The sequence below is a fragment of the Sinocyclocheilus anshuiensis genome, unplaced genomic scaffold (assembly GCF_001515605.1).
Source record: "Sinocyclocheilus anshuiensis isolate Anshui unplaced genomic scaffold, SAMN03320099.WGS_v1.1 scaffold754, whole genome shotgun sequence".
Lineage (NCBI taxonomy): Eukaryota > Metazoa > Chordata > Actinopteri > Cypriniformes > Cyprinidae > Sinocyclocheilus > Sinocyclocheilus anshuiensis.
This window is the reverse complement of record NW_015542361.1, coordinates 95533-113843: the sequence shown is the minus strand read 5'-3', so window position 1 is coordinate 113843 and position 18311 is coordinate 95533. Positions and strand designations below refer to the sequence as shown.

Here is an 18311-nt window from a genome sequence, read left to right as displayed (position 1 = left end):
AGGGAGAGAAAGAGAGAGAGAGAGAGAGAGACAGAGAGAGAGAGAGAGAGAGTGAGAGAGAGAGAGGACATACCATACGCCAGTGCTTTCCTCCTGCTCCACTCTCTTCCTTTCCCTCGTTTTCTCCCTCTTCACTCTCTTCTCAGGCAACCCTGAGCAAGTGCTAGCAAGGGTCATATCTTTTTAATTATCTTTCTTGCCTTTGATTAATTATTCCGTCTGACAATAGCATGTTTCTAATGCTTTTCACCTGCCCGTCTTGATTGACAGTGCCTCTGTCTGAGTCAAAGCAAACAGCTGCTGCCATTATTGCCTAGCAACCAGGAGGTGATGGATGAGACCCAGAGATGGATGGCCACAATAAATCATGTCTCCTGCTATAAAACTGGAAAAAAGAGAGAGAGGGAGAGCAAGGGAGGGAGAGAGGGGTACTAGGAAGGGGAAGAAATAGAGCATACAAAAACAAAACAACCTATTCTCTCCATCCTGTTCTTGCTTTCCCTCACGCCCTTATGTTTTTCGCATGCGCTCCCTCTCTCTCTTTCTCTCGCTGGAATGGGTTTGAAGCTCTCTTAACAGTTTGACCCAAGCTTTCAACCTCTCTCAGAAGGGTGTAGCTCAAAAGTGGGTTTGCAGGGGAACATGAAGCCCATAGGGCTTTATAGATGTAGACTGCTGAAACCCAAACGCTCGAGGAGTTCATCATAGGGTGGGGCCTGTCATGAGTTGGGACACGTTCTAGGTGCTGGAAAATTCAAGAACAATGAATTCAAGTACACCCACCATGTCCAACAACGAGTCTGAAATGCAAAATAATTCATCAAACCCATTTCAATGCGGCCGAGAGCATGATGCATCTCACGTCAATGGCCGCGTAGTCCGCTACTGCAACAATGGACAAATATATCAAGCATTGTTGAGCACTCAACTGCCACCGCCAGAGAAGACAGGAATCTGACCAGCCCATGAACTGCAGGCACACAGCGAGAGTGCGCCGTTAACCGAATTATCAGATGCTTATAGATACTGTGAAAATATGATTCAGACAGATCTCATCTTACAGTCACAAAAGAGATGGAGGAAAACATGGAAGAAATGTTTTCATTAACGCGGCCTGGGTGCGGATGACCATGTGCGATTTGAGCGCTCAGATATGCGTTTCTTTTTCTGCTTTCGTTAAAGGTCGGCTTCATTTCCTGCTAATGAAGCCCAGCTGTTCCCGTTCTTTTCGCGTCCATGACGACAATGGTCACCTCGTTCCTGAGGGGCTGTCGACAAAACTTTATGACCTTGATGAAAAAAAACGTTTCAGCGCAGGGGGAGGAAAACAAAAATGGAAAAAAAAAAGTCAGGGTTACCTAGGCTACAGGGCCACGGCGATGACAAACAAAAACACTTTGCGTTTTGTTTTCAAGCGTCGCCACCCCTCGTTTTATTTTTGCCCTTTCAGGCGCAAAAAAACGGGTAGTGAGTGGGTGAATGAGTGAGCAAAGGAGTTCAGCTCCTCTGGTATCTGGTAACGAACAGTGCAAGAGCTCAGCCCATCCATCAGAGGAAGCCCACGTCCTGCTCCGAGCTCTCTCTTGTTCGCTCTCTCTCTCTCTGAGCCCTGCTCAGGTTACAGCTTTACACGGCCAGTCTAAATAATATTCAAAATGATGAATGACATGGCCAGCCTTGTATCCATCATCAATTTCTTTTTTTAAGGAGCATCCATCTTCGGTAATGCTCCTTTGAATCATGGGAAAGCGAAAGAGCTCCAATGCACTCATGCAGGCCCCTGGAGAGGCAGAAGGAGGGACAGGAGGAGGGAAGAGGGAGGGTAGGGGATGGTGGATTTGGGTTCTGACTGATACCTGACAGCCAGAAGTGTGCACGGACACGGTCTTCACGAGTCGGACACTTGTAGGCTAACTTATAAAACCTGCAACTTCCTGTGACCTCAATAAATACAAACTTCTGTAAGTATGTCATAAAAAAACATGCACAAACATAAAAACATAGGAATTCTGGGGAAAGATTTGAGTGGCATTGTTAGTGGACCTACTGGAGCCGTGTCTCCCCCTCATCCGCCATCCCCTCCCCTGGCTGTGCAGAACCATTGGTGGCGTGGAGGCAGTGGCAATTCTCCGAGGGGGGGACGGCCCCTAACACTGGGCTCCTTGGCAAGGGCCTGTTTGATAAATGACACATGTCATTCTGTCAGGAGAGAAGGGTGGGTCCATGATGTATGACCGTACTGAGGAGCTGGGGAAATCGACTGTTTGGCATGGAGCGCCTCTCTCTCTCTCTTTCATTCTCTCATTCCCGCTATCCGGGTTCAGGACGGCATCAAAAAGGCCGGTGTTGTATCTGTGCGTGTGGGAGCCAGAGAACAGGCCGGCTTTTCTTTTTTTTTTTTTTTTTCTCTCTATTACTTCATCTCACTTTCTTTCTCTCATACTATCCTTAAAAAAAGGAAGAGGCAACAGGCCAACGAAGGAAAGAAAGGGGAAAAAAATATGTACGAGCAAGAAACCGACCAAAGAAAAGGCCGGTTTTTTTTTTTTTTTTTTTTTTTCTCTCTATTACTTCATCTCACTTTCTTTCTCTCATACTATCCTTAAAAAAAGGAAGAGGCAACAGGCCAACGAAGGAAAGAAAGGGGAAAAAAATATGTACGAGCAAGAAACCGACAAGTCCTAAAAATCCTGGCTCCGAGTAGTGCAAGAGGGCAAGGGTATCAATCAAAGTCAACTTCAGCAACAACGTGACTACTATTTCAAATAAAAACTACATACGGCAGACAAACAAACTGAGCATAGAAACTAAACCCGAAACGGCTCACCGACCAACAGACCGAAACTCTCTCCTCATTCATTCTTGTGTCTCCTCAAAGGCAGGCTTCAACTCACCCCGCCTTTACTGTAAAAGTCGTCTTCTCCTTTTCCTTCCTCTATCTCATGCTCTTTTCTTTTTTAACACACTGGCAGTGGGGGCCTGACATCTGCAGAGTGCATTTACAGAAAAAAAATGTGTCAAGGAAGCGTGATCCCCCTCCACCCTCTCTCTCTCTCTCTCTTTCATTAGCTCACTGGCAGGGTGGCACTTCTCAAGCTCATTACAGCCAGAGGATTTATGGTGCTGAACCCAATGGTGGAGAAAAGGCATCTGTCAATAATTGCAGGGAGCAGCGCACACACATCTCGAGAAGCTTTGAAATCTCATTAGGTATGCAGTTATCAGGCATAAAGATCAAAAACATTACTCAACTCAGACAGAATCCTACCAAGAAACATTAATTAGCAACAGGCCCGCAGTATAAAATAAAACAGACTTCCTATCTTGCTCTCTCTCAGCCTCCCTCCCTCACTCTGCCCCTCACACCTGCCTGCCTCTGCCAAGAACCGGAGCAACTAACCCAAGCAGGCGATGCGTGCAAACACATTCAAACGTTGGAACGCACAGGAAGGAAATGCCGGTACTACATTACACACAGGAAAATGCACATCATTGTACGTAAATACTCATATATGTGCACAGAGGTTGCACAGACGCACCCAGACGTGGACAAACACACGCACCAGGGACTCCGGCAGATTTAGCAATATCACCAGCCCCTGTGCGGCGCGTTCCCCTCATCTTCCTCTACATTCATTAAAAAAACTCAACGTGGAGGGAGGAGGGATAATTCCCAGCATCTGAGACTGATCAGGACATGAGAGAGCAGGAGTTTGCGAGCGTTTGAGGGCTGCCCCCTCCCTCTTTCCTCTAGTCGGGGTAGTGAGGAGAGAAGGAGGAAGAGGCCTGTCAGGCCGGAGAAGGATGTCAGAGCTCAGGCTGGCCCTGATTACTAGGGCCCCACTCTCGCTCTCATTCTCTGATGCTCTGCCTTTCATCACCGGCACCGCCATCAAAAAGCAGCCTGCTTGTCACACACACACTGTGATAAAAAAGTGACACAAGACTGATGGCTGTCAGTTTTCAGGCTCGGAGTGAAAGAAGAGGAGGGTGCCGAGACGAGTGGGGCAAGACCCCTGCCATTTATGTAGAGGAATCACACACACACACACACACACACACACACACAGAGAGAGATTCAAGTGACACTGAACTAAACCAACAACCAGCCCCTTGCCAAAATCTTTACTGTCTAGTCCCTGCCCCCAACTAACTCTCCCTCTGTGTCATTTTCTCGCCTCCCTCGGCACGTCCCCATCGCTCTTCGACATGACAGGGATTACTTCCACGCACCCATATTTCACTGGAACTCTCAGAGTTGCGTGTAGCTGCCAGAGTGGACCGACCTCATGGATACACACACAAAGAACTACAGTATCGCTCAGAGTGGGACAGAGCAGGAAGGCGGGGCAACTCAAGCAGATGGAAAGAGTGCGGGCCGTATGATTCATTAGTACTGTGATACTCAGTGCCACCTCTGTGCAAGGCTAAGCTAATATCCCTCACAGTACCGGGCAGGGTAAAAATAGCCATCTACCACAGCCAGACACACAGATCCCAGAAACCCTCTTCATTTCCTGTCTCCTCCCAGATTCCCCCGCCGGAAGAGGTGTGGGCCACGGTAGCAGCAAATCATGCAGCGTGGCCGAGAATCTTGACCAATCGCCAGCGTGAAACAACAAATAGATTTGGAGGTGTATTCTGGGTGTCATCGGGAGGGCTCAGTGTTCATTATTGATCGGTAAAATAAACAAGAATCTGCAAGATGCGCATACGGATCTGATCAACACTTGCTGCGTGCGGTATGCTTTCTCCGTGGGAACTGCTTTGTAAAACAGGTTCAACAATCACGGTGCATGTAGTTCCAATTCTCTCAACAACAGGAAACAATCAACAAACTACAGCTCACAACTATTCTGAACTAAAACTATTTAAACTTTTCATCAAATCAAAACACAGAAACATTGAAGGGGAACACAAACATTTAGACATATTTATTTTTCTTGTACTTTTTGACGTGTAACTGGCAGATAAGCTACTCAAAATGTTTAGTTTAAATGTCACTAACAATGCTTAATTTATTTTCAATTTGTGTGACTCACTTTGAAAAAATATCAGACTAGTCAAAACTGGAATGATGTCCTTCCTTATTTCATATTATTCTTTAAAAGATCAATAGACTTTTATTTAAGCAGAATAAAAAGACAATGGATCATAAACCCATAAAGTCAAGAAGCAAATTTACACAGTGGCAAATTTAACAAACACCAAAGGCCTAATAGATTTTTTTTATGTCCACTGTATTCAGCACAGCAAGTTATTTCAAACCACATATTTTAATGGTATATAGAGCTTCACATTAATGTGTGCAAATGACAGTATTTAATACAAAACAATAGCCTATATGTGACCCTGGACCACAAAACCAGTCTTAAGTGTCATTTCTTTTTAATTGAGATTTCAAATAATATATTAATAATAAAAAGCTGAATAAATAAGCTTTCCATTGATATATGGTTTGTTAGGATAGGACAATATTTGGCCGAGATACAACTATTTGAAAATCTGGAATGAAGTTCTTAGCCATGCATATTACTAATCAAAAATGAAGTTTTGATATATTTATGGAAGGACATTTACAAAATATCTTCATGGAACATGATATTTAATGATTTTTGGCATAAAAGACAAATCTATAATTTTGACCCATACAATGTATGTTTGCCTATTGCTACAAATATACCCATGCTACTTATGACTGGTTTTGTGCTCCAGGGTCACATATTTTATTGACAATGCCTTGTATTCTTCAACAGAAATAAAAATGTATTTCCGTTTTAATGTAGAGCTGAAATAGCACAATTGTAACTGATAAAATTAATGATAATCAATCATTTAAAAAATGAATGATAATTCATAATTCATGTAAAAAACAAACAAACAATGAATTTAGTTTTCAGTTAGGGATTTGAGTTGTGCACGGAGAACCTCCATCAAAAAAGTAACTTTAAATTAGTGAGAAAAATAAATAAATAAAAAACCCAACATACAATGTATTGTATGGCAATGTGCTTACTACTTACAATGTAATACAATACAATGTACTTACATCACATTTTATATTATATTATTATAATGCAAGCATTTTCTATTTTGCAAAACAATATGAACTAACAGCAGGCGAGCGATTACCGTCGGCATAAAAGTTAAAATGTGTCTGCGTTTAGGTCAATCACACTTAAAAGAAAGGGAGGGATCAAAACAATATTCACTTTTAAAAAGTACATTTAAGTGAGGCCTTAAATCTTAAATACAAAACGTAATGATATTTTTACATAAACAGCAAATTTTACTTGATTTACTGAAATATAACTTCATTACAGAAAAAAAAGAGCATTACTTTGTTCAGATTATGGTCAATACAGTCAAAGGAGTAAATGTGTTCCTGCAAAAAGAACAACAAAATCAACATTTTTACCAGTTGATACTTTGTGGATCGGTATTTTTAAGGTTATTTCGACTGCCCTGCTGCTTTCAAACTGTGAAATTGCTTTATTTTGTAACCTTCAGCTATGTTATAAAAATGTTTGCACAAAGAGTCTATCATAACTGCTGGATGAGAGCAGTGGCCAAGATACAGAATATCTGATCAGCCGATGAATCTAATAAAAAAAAAAAGAAAATAAAAGAAATGTTTGTCACAATAGTTGTTAGCTAGAGTGTGTGTAAAAGCTAGTCACACAAAAACAACGGAATCGCCCTGCACTCTCATTAACCCTGCTGCAGTCACCATTCATCATCATATCTTCACCAAACAATCTCTGGAAAAGAAGGGATGAAAATAAAGGAAAAGTGAGAGGGAAACAGAGAAGAGAGAGATAGTAAGGGGGTAGAAAGAGGGAAAAATGAGGGAAGGATGCAGCCTTGTGAGCCAATTTAAGAAATAAGTGCTGATGCATCAGCTATTGACTGTGTGAACGCTCCTGATAACGCTCAAGGCGAAACTGTGAGGGAAATGACAGCATCTACCGCCTGCAATAAACTGCAGCCCGCGAGACCAAGGGAGCCCTAATTGACAGCTGTCAAGCTAATGGGAGCCATGACGGAAGATTCGGGAAAAAAATTCTGTTTATCAACCATCAACCCTGGTGTGGATCCACAGGGAGGAGAACTTGCCCTCCCTCCCTTCTCTCTCTCTCACTCTGTTTGGCTGTTAGGTTATTCAGCTTTTTCCCTTAACCCCCATCATTCTTTCCTTCATTCTTTCTCTCTCTTTCTCTTCGTTCCTGTGCTTTTTCCCTGCCTCTTCTGCTCTTAACCCTTCTCATCGTTGCTCACTTCTTGCGGTGAAAAAGGCGGAGGACAGCCATAACTAATCATAGTGTCAGTTGGCTGCCTGGGAGCGCAGGGTTTGGGCCAGAGCAATGTGAGGAGGACGAAGACTCAGGCCCCATAATCTCCACACACACACACACACACTGCTGAAGGGACACCTACACAGGGCCAAATGCAGTCCTCTGTCCAACCACTGTGTAAATAAAAGCAAGGAAAAATCTGCGACGACAACCATTCATAATTTCAGTGTAACAATATATCTAGCAGGCAAAGTAACAAGCTGCTCCCTCTCCTGCTAAAATTACCATCTAGTAATTACGAAATGTTTCATTCATAATGCTCTCAGAAAAGGAAAACTGATACAGAAATACTCAAATACCTATTAAAGAGCTGCAGATGATATTTAATTAGATCTCCTGTTAGATTTGAAAATTTTACTCTCATTACATGCAAAACATCTAGATTAAAATTATATCTGGGTGTGCATTAGTATGCAAACTTTTGATTAATCATTTTGTGAATTAAATAATCGTATATATTAAACTAAAAAAAAACAAATCCATTCATTTGAGAATGTAATTCTGGACAGTGGTGTACATGACATAATTTTATTTTTTTCTTAATAATGCATATGATTATCATGACTAGGTTTTAATAAGGATAATTAACAATCAAGTCACCATGATGTTTCATTATAATTTAAGTAATCAAATTGCAGCAGGGGAAGAAAAAAAAAAAAACATTGAACCAAAGTGGACGACTCTTAATTTGCAAAGAAATCAAAAGACATTACAGATACACAGAATGAAACTTGAAAACTTCCACACCGCCAACTATTTTGATATTCTTTCTGAGACTTTGTCTATACTAATCATAACTAACCCTATGTGTTTCATAAATGCATACATGTGGGTGATGATTATGCTCATGTGACCGTATTTATGAGCCCACCGGTGTTCCCCACATGATCACACGTATCCAACGCTCCACATCCTCGCCGGAACAGGCTTTGAGTTTGATTAATCATTGCGTACTGTCTGCAATCAATCAAACACACACGAAATCACAGAAATCAGCTCCTTTCCCCAACTGCAATCCATCTTAGCGCAGCCTCCGTTACATTCGTCACAACCCAAATCATATTTAGCCGCTCTAAACACAATGCTGAGAGTTAGCATTTATTCTAACGCAGATAAACTAACTTTAAACATGCTATGAACACTATCATAATGAACAATGTCAACATTATCTGTCTTCATACATCAAATCCGCGCGGTTTAAATGAAATGCATGCACAGAGATTACATTTCACCAAACTAAGAGCCGAGACCGACACGTTAACCAGGACACTGTAAGTGTCAACACTTAGGTATTGAGGGCACGTGGATGTTTCCAACAACGGTGTGCTTTAGCAGCTAACTTTGATATTAAAAAATGAGACGGGCAAAGAGATAGCTGGGGGAAAAAGTTTGATGTTCTCTTCGGCTCCCCAAAACAATTGATATGTTTGGTCTGGCAAAAGCTTTGTAGCCTGTGAACAAAAACACGGTGTGTTCGCTGCATTGCCTGCATCTGATTGGGTGTTGTTGTTTTTTTGGCGGGGGCGAATCACCCTTGCTAGACAGAGAGTGCTGTGTCTGTCTGTTAGAAAGAGAGATAGATAGAGTAGACTGAACAAATGGAGAGCAGGCAATTTTTCCCCACAACAAATAAAAATAAAAAATTCACGACAAAGGTGCGCGTGAGCCCGTGACACACTTCCACAACACAATTTTTCTGCGCCTTTTGATTCTGTTTTGTCACCTCGCCACTCTTATTGTTCTTAGTCTCTTGACCATTAAAAGCACTTTATTCCAGCCAACATGATTACCCAGGTACCCTGGCCCATTTGTCACCTGCAGCAGCAAATTGAGTTAGTGCACCAACTAAAGGCATGGAGGACTGTGTAATATCAACTTGATTACATCAAACTAGCTGCAAACCTAATTGGGCTGGATGACAGTGTGCGGAGCTTGTCATCTCCAATCATTAGGCCTGTCAGGAATCCATCAGCTTTACAGCTAATTAGGTGAACACTAATGAAGCTGGCAAAACAACTTTTCTTTTTCTACGGCTGAGCGGGCCTTCCAGACTTGGTGGGAGGAGGGAGGTAGGGAGAGACAGAACGAGGGAGCGAGAAAAAGAGAGACAGAAAATGTGAGGGAGGGAAAAATTTTCTCATGCAAAGCTCAAGGTTGCAGGGGACTGGATTTCCCAAAGTTCCTAATCAAGGCCCATCATCTGCCATCTTTCCTTTGCTCTTTCCATCACGACGGCACAATCAATTTGTCATCACTCTTTGTATGCCACAGTGCAGTCGTCAACCTTATAACTTGCAGCTGTGAGGGCTGCTGGGAGGGAGGGAGGGATGGAGTGAGAAGAAGAGGGAGAGACGAAGGGGAGGGGCATTGGTTTGAAGAAAGGAGAGAGGGAGTTAAAGAAAAAAAAAATATCACAGGAAGTTGCCTCATCTAAAGAGAGAAAAAAAGGCTCTCAGCCTGCTCTTGTATTTGTCTTCATCCGCTCATCAAAGGCATAAATGCCTGATTTTTTCTCTCTCACTCTTCTGAAATGAGAAGCCTCTCAGTCACCCTTGTTCCCCTCCTCCTTCCTTCCCTCTACCTCTGCGCGTCCATTAGGCAAAAGCATTTTGATAAAGTAAAGCACAAGCCTATCGTATTGGGAGAGGAGAGGAGGGGAGGGGGGACAAAATGAGAGCACTCACTCTGCCAACTTCTGATTGACCATTAGAGCTATTGATGAATGTGGCTGTCAAAAGAGAGACAATTAAATCAAATATGAAACAAAGTTGCATTGACGGGTCAGACTGATGGAGCAAACCATTCTTCCGTCTCCAGATTAGGTTATTAGTTTTGTGTATGTATGTGTGTGTATATATGGTTTATGAGGACACAAATGTGTATAATGACATGGGTACTACAATGTAAACATGGTTTATGAGGACACAGATGTGTCCCCGTAAAACAAAAGGCTTAAAAAACATACAAAACTGTGTTTTATGATATTCAAAAATTGCCAGTAGTTTTCTGTAAGGGGTAGGTTTAGGTGTAGGGTTGGTGTAGGGCGACAGAAAATACAGTTTGTACAGTATAAAAAACATTACGCCTATGGAGAGTCCCCGTAAACCACAAATGCAAGTATGTGTGTGTATAGGACTGTAGGTGTGCCCTTTATTGGACCGTTCATGAGTGCATTGTACTCCAGTGATATTTGTATGCGTGCAAGAGCGTCAGTGTTGATCAAACAGTACGGATCTGTTCTTGACAATTCACATGCCTTATGCATAAATATTTAACTGTATGCAACTGTTGAATCTGATTGTCAATGGTCTGCCTATTTTTATTTAGATAAGATCTTCACCTGAAAAAGTGTAAGCGGTAAATATTTTGCAGTCTATCGTAAACTAACAGTGTGTAATTCATCCATGAATAAACAAAGGCTTCCAGTGTCTCCCAGTAAAGTTTAGACAAGGATTCAAAAATCACAAGATGTAAGTATTCTAGTTTTTAATCAAAACAGTAACTACTTTTAAAGTGGCTACAATGTAGTCCTAAAAAGACATTAGCAACAGTTAAGCTGACAGATTTTTATTTTTGTTTCTCTGACTACATCATTTTTCCTTGTTACAAATTTGTCAACTAACAATCAAAATGTCATAAGGTATCCCATGACGTTATTTTTAGACAGTTCATAAAAAAAAATAAAAAAAAACAGTTTTAGATGTCGCCTATCCTTATTCAAACGGTCTGTTTTTTTTTCATGTTCCTTGTGTTTGTGGTCTCTGAGCAGCGGAAGTAAATGTGGCCTTGTACCCAGCCTATGTACAAAAATAGAAAAGCAGCAATTAAAGATGTTTTAATGGGAGGTTGTCAGAGCAGACGTGACGTCACGGGGTTGTGGCGTTGCCATGGAGAGTGATTTATTGATGTTTATCAGGAATGAATAGATCAAAGAGCACCCGGATGACAGGCAATCAATCAGCCGTCAAATCAAAGATGGCAATTGTCCATTAAAGGCTCTTCTAGACCCCTCGCGAGTCGGCTACAAAATAATCTTTGAGTCTTTCCCAGAAACGGAGAGGAGGGATAAAAAAAAGAATAAGTTGGCTTTTTGTGATCAAATGTTTTCGCACAAAAAAAGCCAAAAACAACGAAGGCGAGCATCAACGAGAGTCATGACAGTCAGCTGACACCCAAGCCCTTTTTTTCCTGCGCTTCTTTATAGATCTCTAATTCATGGAGTAAATATCTACGCCCTACGAGGAAAGAGAGGGGTGTAAAAGAGAGAACAATCAAAAAGACTTACAATCGACTCAGCTTCAGCTGCATGGGAACTGACCAAAGTACAAAAACTACGCGAGTAGAATAGCCAGTATCCACGTGAATAAAGTTAAACATTATTATTCAGCCAGTCGACTACTGTGCTTAAAGGACATGTCACTATGTGGCCTCAAACGATCTTCTACGCTAGCATTACAAACTACAAAAGAAAACCTTTCCAAAAAAAAACACTTTTTTCGTATACACATCATTTCGCTAAGTAAAGGAGCAGTGGATAATTCCAGATCATTCACACACACACGCACACCCTCACACAGACACGCACACACACACACGTTCAGTGATACTATGAAAATAGTGCAAAACAAATCTACAAAAAAAAATAATAATAATACAGAGGTGACGAAGAGCAAATGAGGAAGAAGAGGAGCCGTACCTGCCGAGCGCCGGGGCGCTTGCTGCTTCCTCCGCGCGTAGCTGTCGCCAATAGCTTTCTGTGAAAATCCCAAAGACTCCAAGTGCCCACCGCCTTTCAAACGTCCATCTCTTTTATAATAAACAAACCGGGGTAACGACAAAAAGCTTGAAGGAGGAGATGGACGGACTTGTCGCCCGCGCGCTGCCTCGTTTGCTTATTTTGTCCGCGCGCGTTGGGAAGCCGCTGAGAGAATCGATGCGATAGGTGTTTGATTGGGTATTCCTGCTTGTAATAACGCACATCAGAAGGAGGGGATGGACTCGGGCTGCGCCTCAGCTTCTGCTGCTGCGAGAGCATGGATCAGTGAGCTATTGCCAAACACTTTCTTAGCCGCTAATAGCACTTTTTAGCCTTCTTTGTGGGGCTCATAGCAGGTAGGCTATTTAAAAACAGCAACGGGCGAAGCAGACGCGTCTTACTCTCGCTCGCCAGATGCCTTTCTCTCCTGAAAATCCGTTATCAAACGCTTTCTTCACAGAATGGACTTTTTAAGACGGTAAGATCAACATTTTCCAGATATGTCTATCATCCTGTCACCTACTAAAAAAAAAAATAACGATGTTATAAAGAGATATTTTTCTTTTTCGATTTTGCAAGCGTAAATTGGAGTCAAGTGTAAACTCTTTGTAGTGGACAAAGGGCGAAGTTGTCCGTATTGGATGAGAGGGGGAGATGGGAACTGAAACTCCTCTCTGTTTACTAGCTGCGGGTGAGTTGTCAGAAACTGCCTCTTCCACTAAAGTCCGCGCCTTCGCCTTGCGTTCTTGCCGTCTCCTCTCGCATCTGACCGCAAAGGGAATAGCATCAAGACATCGGAAGGGGGCAACTGGGAGTCGTAGCGTTCAATAAAACCAGAATGTCCAGAATCTCTTGAATGTCCGCGCGTCGAGCTCACATGGGCAGATTGAAAGAGAAGAGCAGTCTTTCACGGATCCGGGATGTTTTTGCCCAATCTCACTCACTCGTGTGTGCATGCCGTTAGATCCGCCCAAGCATCTGTCCGTCTAACCATTGGTGCATCCATCAGTGTCACACACACACACACACACACACACACACACAGACACACACACGCCGCACGGAGTCGCTTTAACTACAGGCAGCTTCTCTTCTTCATCAAACCACTGATAAAGCAAGATTAGAGTGTTTAGTGGGGGTTGCTTTCCGATGTTATAGGCTATCCTAAAATAAATAATGAATTATCAAATTAGGCTAATGGTGCATCGGAAAGCTACAACGAGTAGTGCATGACGATGTATTTTCAAACTTTAGTGGACGAATGTTTCCCCCTATTACCCACACGTTAGTCTATATTAATGCTACAACTATTTAATAATAGCCTACAGACGAGTAATGGCAGCGCATCACTGTTTACAAATATATAACATTTTCTGAAAGATTTTCTCAAAGTAATTCACAAACGAATTGATGCAAAGCATGCCCTGCTCTTCATTTATTTTGTTATTATTTAAGTTGTTAATATTTTTGTCTTTTTGGCAGTTGTAAAGTCTGAGTGAAGTGAATGTATGTGTCTTGTATTGAGGTGAATTTCTTTGATTTGCTTTAAATTACCGCGAGAATGCATGAAATATATTCTGAAGTGTGGTGTTTATTTTAGGAGCATATTTCACTGGTTGCCTGCAGTGTACAAGCATGTGGCTACTAGCGAAACTACTTTAAATGCATCATCAAAGTTTCTTGAGAACCGCGAATTTCATTTGACTTATTTAAAGTTATAATGTCTGTAAAAGTAAAATAAGCACAAAGTAATAAACTGTGCTAATGTGGATGTGTTTTAGTCTCTAAGACTATCAAACACCTATTAAACAGGTAAAGCTCTCCTTCAAATATGTAGCCTACTTTGCATGAGCGTAGATAGATGCATATATCTAAATTGAAAAATATATACAACTAACGGAGACAAGAAAATTGCATCTATGTAATAACTTCAAATAATTTTGTGAGTGTGTGCGCACGTGTGTGGAACAGAACAGCTGCATGAGTGAATATGAACGTGAGTGCGCAGCAGATTGTAACCGCCCCCTTTTATGTGCTTATCCTAAAATCCCCCAAAATGTACTATTCTAAATTACGTCGACTTAGGAAGTTTTACAGTGTTATTTCTGTCAAAAAATTACAGCACTAACTGTGATTGTGCTCAGTTATCCAAAGAGAAGAAAAGGTACGTCATTGTCTGTTTCACTTTATTTTCTGTGGGTTTCTCCATGTGTGTATCCTTCATGCGTTTAATAGTATGTTTTGTCTGTATCTTTTTGTCTATTAAACTCTTAAAATATCAAATAACATCTGTTTTTAATGTCAAAATTACAGACATCTCTTTAACTTGAATCATAGGCCTAACAAATCATCACAGCTTAAAAAGTCTTAAAGTATTATTTTTAAACGTACACATTATTATTATTATTATTATTATTATTAACAATTCTCAATCTTCCAGATTTAGGAATATTCAGGCTTGTGATTTATTGTTGAGGGAGAAGAGAGTGGCATTGTCAAACAGAGTTTCTAAGACTGTAAATGAACTTGGACATCATTCTTAAAACAGGAGATAAACTTTATACTTTAATGAATCCTTCGCTATTAAAATATGCTTGTCTTAATTTCTGTGAATGTTTGTTTCATTTTGTTTTATAATTACAGTAGGCATTTCTGACACAATTTATAGAGAAAGACTATTTTTATCATAAACAACGAGTTATTTAGTAACACTTGGAGGCTCATTTTAATTGCCACATTCGCTGAAGAAAACAGGGACGCTGATGTGTTTTATTTGCCGCAATAGCATGGCTCATGGTGGCTTTGTTAAACATTCCTGGTTTATAAACTGCTGTTGGTTCAGTTTAAATAAGTAACTGTTCATTCAAATGTCCAGTCGAATATGAAGAAATGAATGCAAGTGTAATCTGAGCAGGAACACACGCTGTGAAAATACTGTCTAATTCTCCAAAAAGTCAGTAAACGTTGAAATTCAGAAAAAGAAAAAGCACCACGTGATAGTACGGAGAAAAAAAAAAAACATTAAAAAGTCTAAACTATGCACTCTTTGTTCTTTGCCTCCTCATATTAGTGCAGCTCTCACGAACCGCAGATATCTGAGAGTTCGTTTCTACCTTTAAACTGAGAGCAAAGTCTGAAATAGCCTCAGTGGATACGAGTCAAGCTTGAGCAGCTTTACCCCAACATGACTTTAATCTTAGAGGTATATTTATTCTATATGTTTTATAGTCTAAACTAATACTTTATTGGAAACTTTCAGCCTATTTTAATTACACAGATGTCTAAATACGGGAGATTTATGAATTTAATTTCTCCAGGCTAATCCAGATTTTAGCCTCGGCTCTATTTCATTCAGTCTTGGTTTCCAAAAGTGTCCGACGCAAGCACGAAATTAGAAACGAGCAAGTAAACATGGGGTAAAGTGCTGTGTTTATTGCGCACTTTTTACAGGCATGTGAATATCTGTTCGGTTTTCGTTCCCCTCATTCGTCTACACATATTTTGTTAGAAAAAAGGGAAAGCATTCAATTTAATCCAAGCAATCGTAATCACTGCCATGCACATAGCTGCATAGTGAAGACTACGCAGTTTCATTTCATTCTTTTTGCGCAAAATTTTGAGAGATGAAATAAAAAATGTTAACAGCGTATAAGAACTTCAATCAATTCAGCCCCTTCTTAAAGTTGCAAAAATAATTAATTATTAAAATTAATTACACAAGCTGACACGACAGATCCACTGGAGGGATCACAATTTATATAGTATCTCAGTACGATCATATAAAGGAGTCCCGAGTAACTAACGTTGACAAACGATATGAGGACCATGATTTCTAGTCCTGCTCTACTGAATGACTGTTAAGTTTAGTTAGTCTGTTTGTTATGTGAAATCCAGGCTGAGTCATTTGTGGTTATTTTGAGTAGCTGTTAATTTAATTAGCATTAGTTGTCCCATAAGTGATGTCATTATGTTTGAGGCATTTTACATTGAGGTAGAATAGCAGGATTTGGGTGTTTCTACAAGTAAGAGTATCAGGTGCACAGGTTTATCCTCTGGTGCAGATTGAACCTCTCTTAAAATTCTAAAGGAAAACAAAATTGTGTGAGTGTGTTGTGTAGGAATTTATGTTATTTTTGTTTCAGTTTAAGCCATGAACAACTAAGACTTATGGTTGATTACTTTGCAGTATATGTGTGTGTGTGTGTGTGTGTGTGTGTGTGTGTGTGACAAACGATATGAGGACCATGATTTCTAGTCCTGCTCTACTGAATGACTGTTAAGTTTAGTTAGTCTGTTTGTTATGTGAAATCCAGGCTGAGTCATTTGTGGTTATTTTGAGTAGCTGTTAATTTAATTAGCATTAGTTGTCCCATAAGTGATGTCATTATGTTTGAGGCATTTTACATTGAGGTAGAATAGCAGGATTTGGGTGTTTCTACAAGTAAGAGTATCAGGTGCACAGGTTTATCCTCTGGTGCAGATTGAACCTCTCTTAAAATTCTAAAGGAAAACAAAATTGTGTGAGTGTGTTGTGTAGGAATTTATGTTATTTTTGTTTCAGTTTAAGCCATGAACAACTAAGACTTATGGTTGATTACTTTGCAGTATATGTGTGTGTGTGTGTGTGTGTGTGTGTGTGTGTGTGTGCGTGTGTGCACGCATAAAATATAAAACATTTGCCATGTTACCCTAAGTAAATTGCTTAAATTAATATTCTATATTCTTTATTATTTTTTATTCTTTATTATAAAAAAAAAAAGTAGAAATAAATAATTGCCGAAGATCCTTGATAATGCATGTTACTACTGTGGCCTGTGTTACTGATGCCAATGTTGATTATTTATATTGTTATCATAGTGACAGCAGGTTTATATGGAGCAGAGGCACAACTGGATGTTGTATGTGATCGATATATGAGTGGAGAGCATTAGTCATCAGTCAGAGGAGGAGAGGTGAAGTTAAAGTGGAAATTGAGGTTTATTGGCCAAGAAAGACAGCTCTAACAAAGGATTTGTTTTCCTGAGTTGCTCCCAGCATTAACAATATAAAATACACCATTATAATATAACACAGCACAACATACACAGGTTAGGCCCAGGGGAGCAGCAGGAACTCATTGTTTCAAGGAACATATCTTATGAATAAAGGTTAATATCTGGTGACACCACCCATGAGACTACAGGAGACCCAGCTGTGCTATAGGCCGGGGTCGGTCTGATCTTGCAAGACCCACAAAGCACAAGCTCAGCTTGGTACCCAGCTAATTTTTTAGTGGTTTGAAGAGGGCAAGTGTCTTTACCGTTATATCCCTACCTTCTGAAAACAATGGTTAGGACTAGATCCTAGCCAGCTATAAGAAGCATGTGTCGTAATTAGAACTAGAGGAGATTTCCCGCTTCTGGAGCTCACGCTCTCCTGCACTGCGCATCTTCACGGCACGCTTGTTCCTAGTAGTGTGTGTAAAGCGGCAAGGCATCAGAGAGATCTCCTTAAGAGAGGCAAAACATTTACTCAGTGACAGGCAGCAATTGTCTATTCTAGATATGGCAGATCCCACCTTTTTTCTTTTTCTATATCATTCAACTGTAGCGGTTTTACATTACGCTTGCTTTCTGTTCTGCTCAACATTCTCATTCAAAATGAATGGTGTGTAAAAAAAAAAAAAAAGTAAATTGTGTACACATTTATAGTTTCAATGTATCTTTGATTCATAATTATTAGTTTAATATTTTAATTTATTCTGTTTGTTTATGCAATCTTGCCAGATATAAATCATAATGTACCACAATCATAAAGTAATTAATTATTAGTAAATAATAATAATAATAAAATATTTTGAATGAAAAAACAGTGTTTTTGATAATCAATTTGCATTATTATTCTAGGTGTAAAAAGTGTTTGTCTAAATTGCAAGAATTTGCCTCAAGTCTTATCTCACTTGGGGTATCATATGAGCAGTGTGTGTATACGATGTGGTAACTATCCCACGTTTAGAACTGGTTCACAATGCATCTAGTTTGGCTCACAATTGTTGTTCTGCCCTGAAATTTAAAGTGCTCTCAGAGGAAGAAAAGGACTGCTGGCCTCTTCAGAGAGGTACAATATTTCCTCTGCCGCTTTCCACTGATGTGTCTCATACTCTGGTATGTCATTCTTCCTCAGAAGAGGAACCTTAAGTATTTGGGGCTGCTCTTCTCTCT

General features: G+C 40.4%; 1 protein-coding gene across 1 annotated transcript in view; it reads right to left on the bottom strand.

Annotated features, from left to right (window-relative positions):
- The window catches only part of LOC107691895 (teashirt homolog 3), a 53597-nt gene that overhangs the window by 21804 nt on the left and 13482 nt on the right, over positions 1-18311 (bottom strand). The window contains exon 3 of the mRNA XM_016490732.1: positions 12052-12109. Within this exon, the coding sequence (XP_016346218.1) occupies positions 12052-12109 (58 nt within the window). The remainder of the gene's footprint in view (positions 1-12051; positions 12110-18311) is intronic.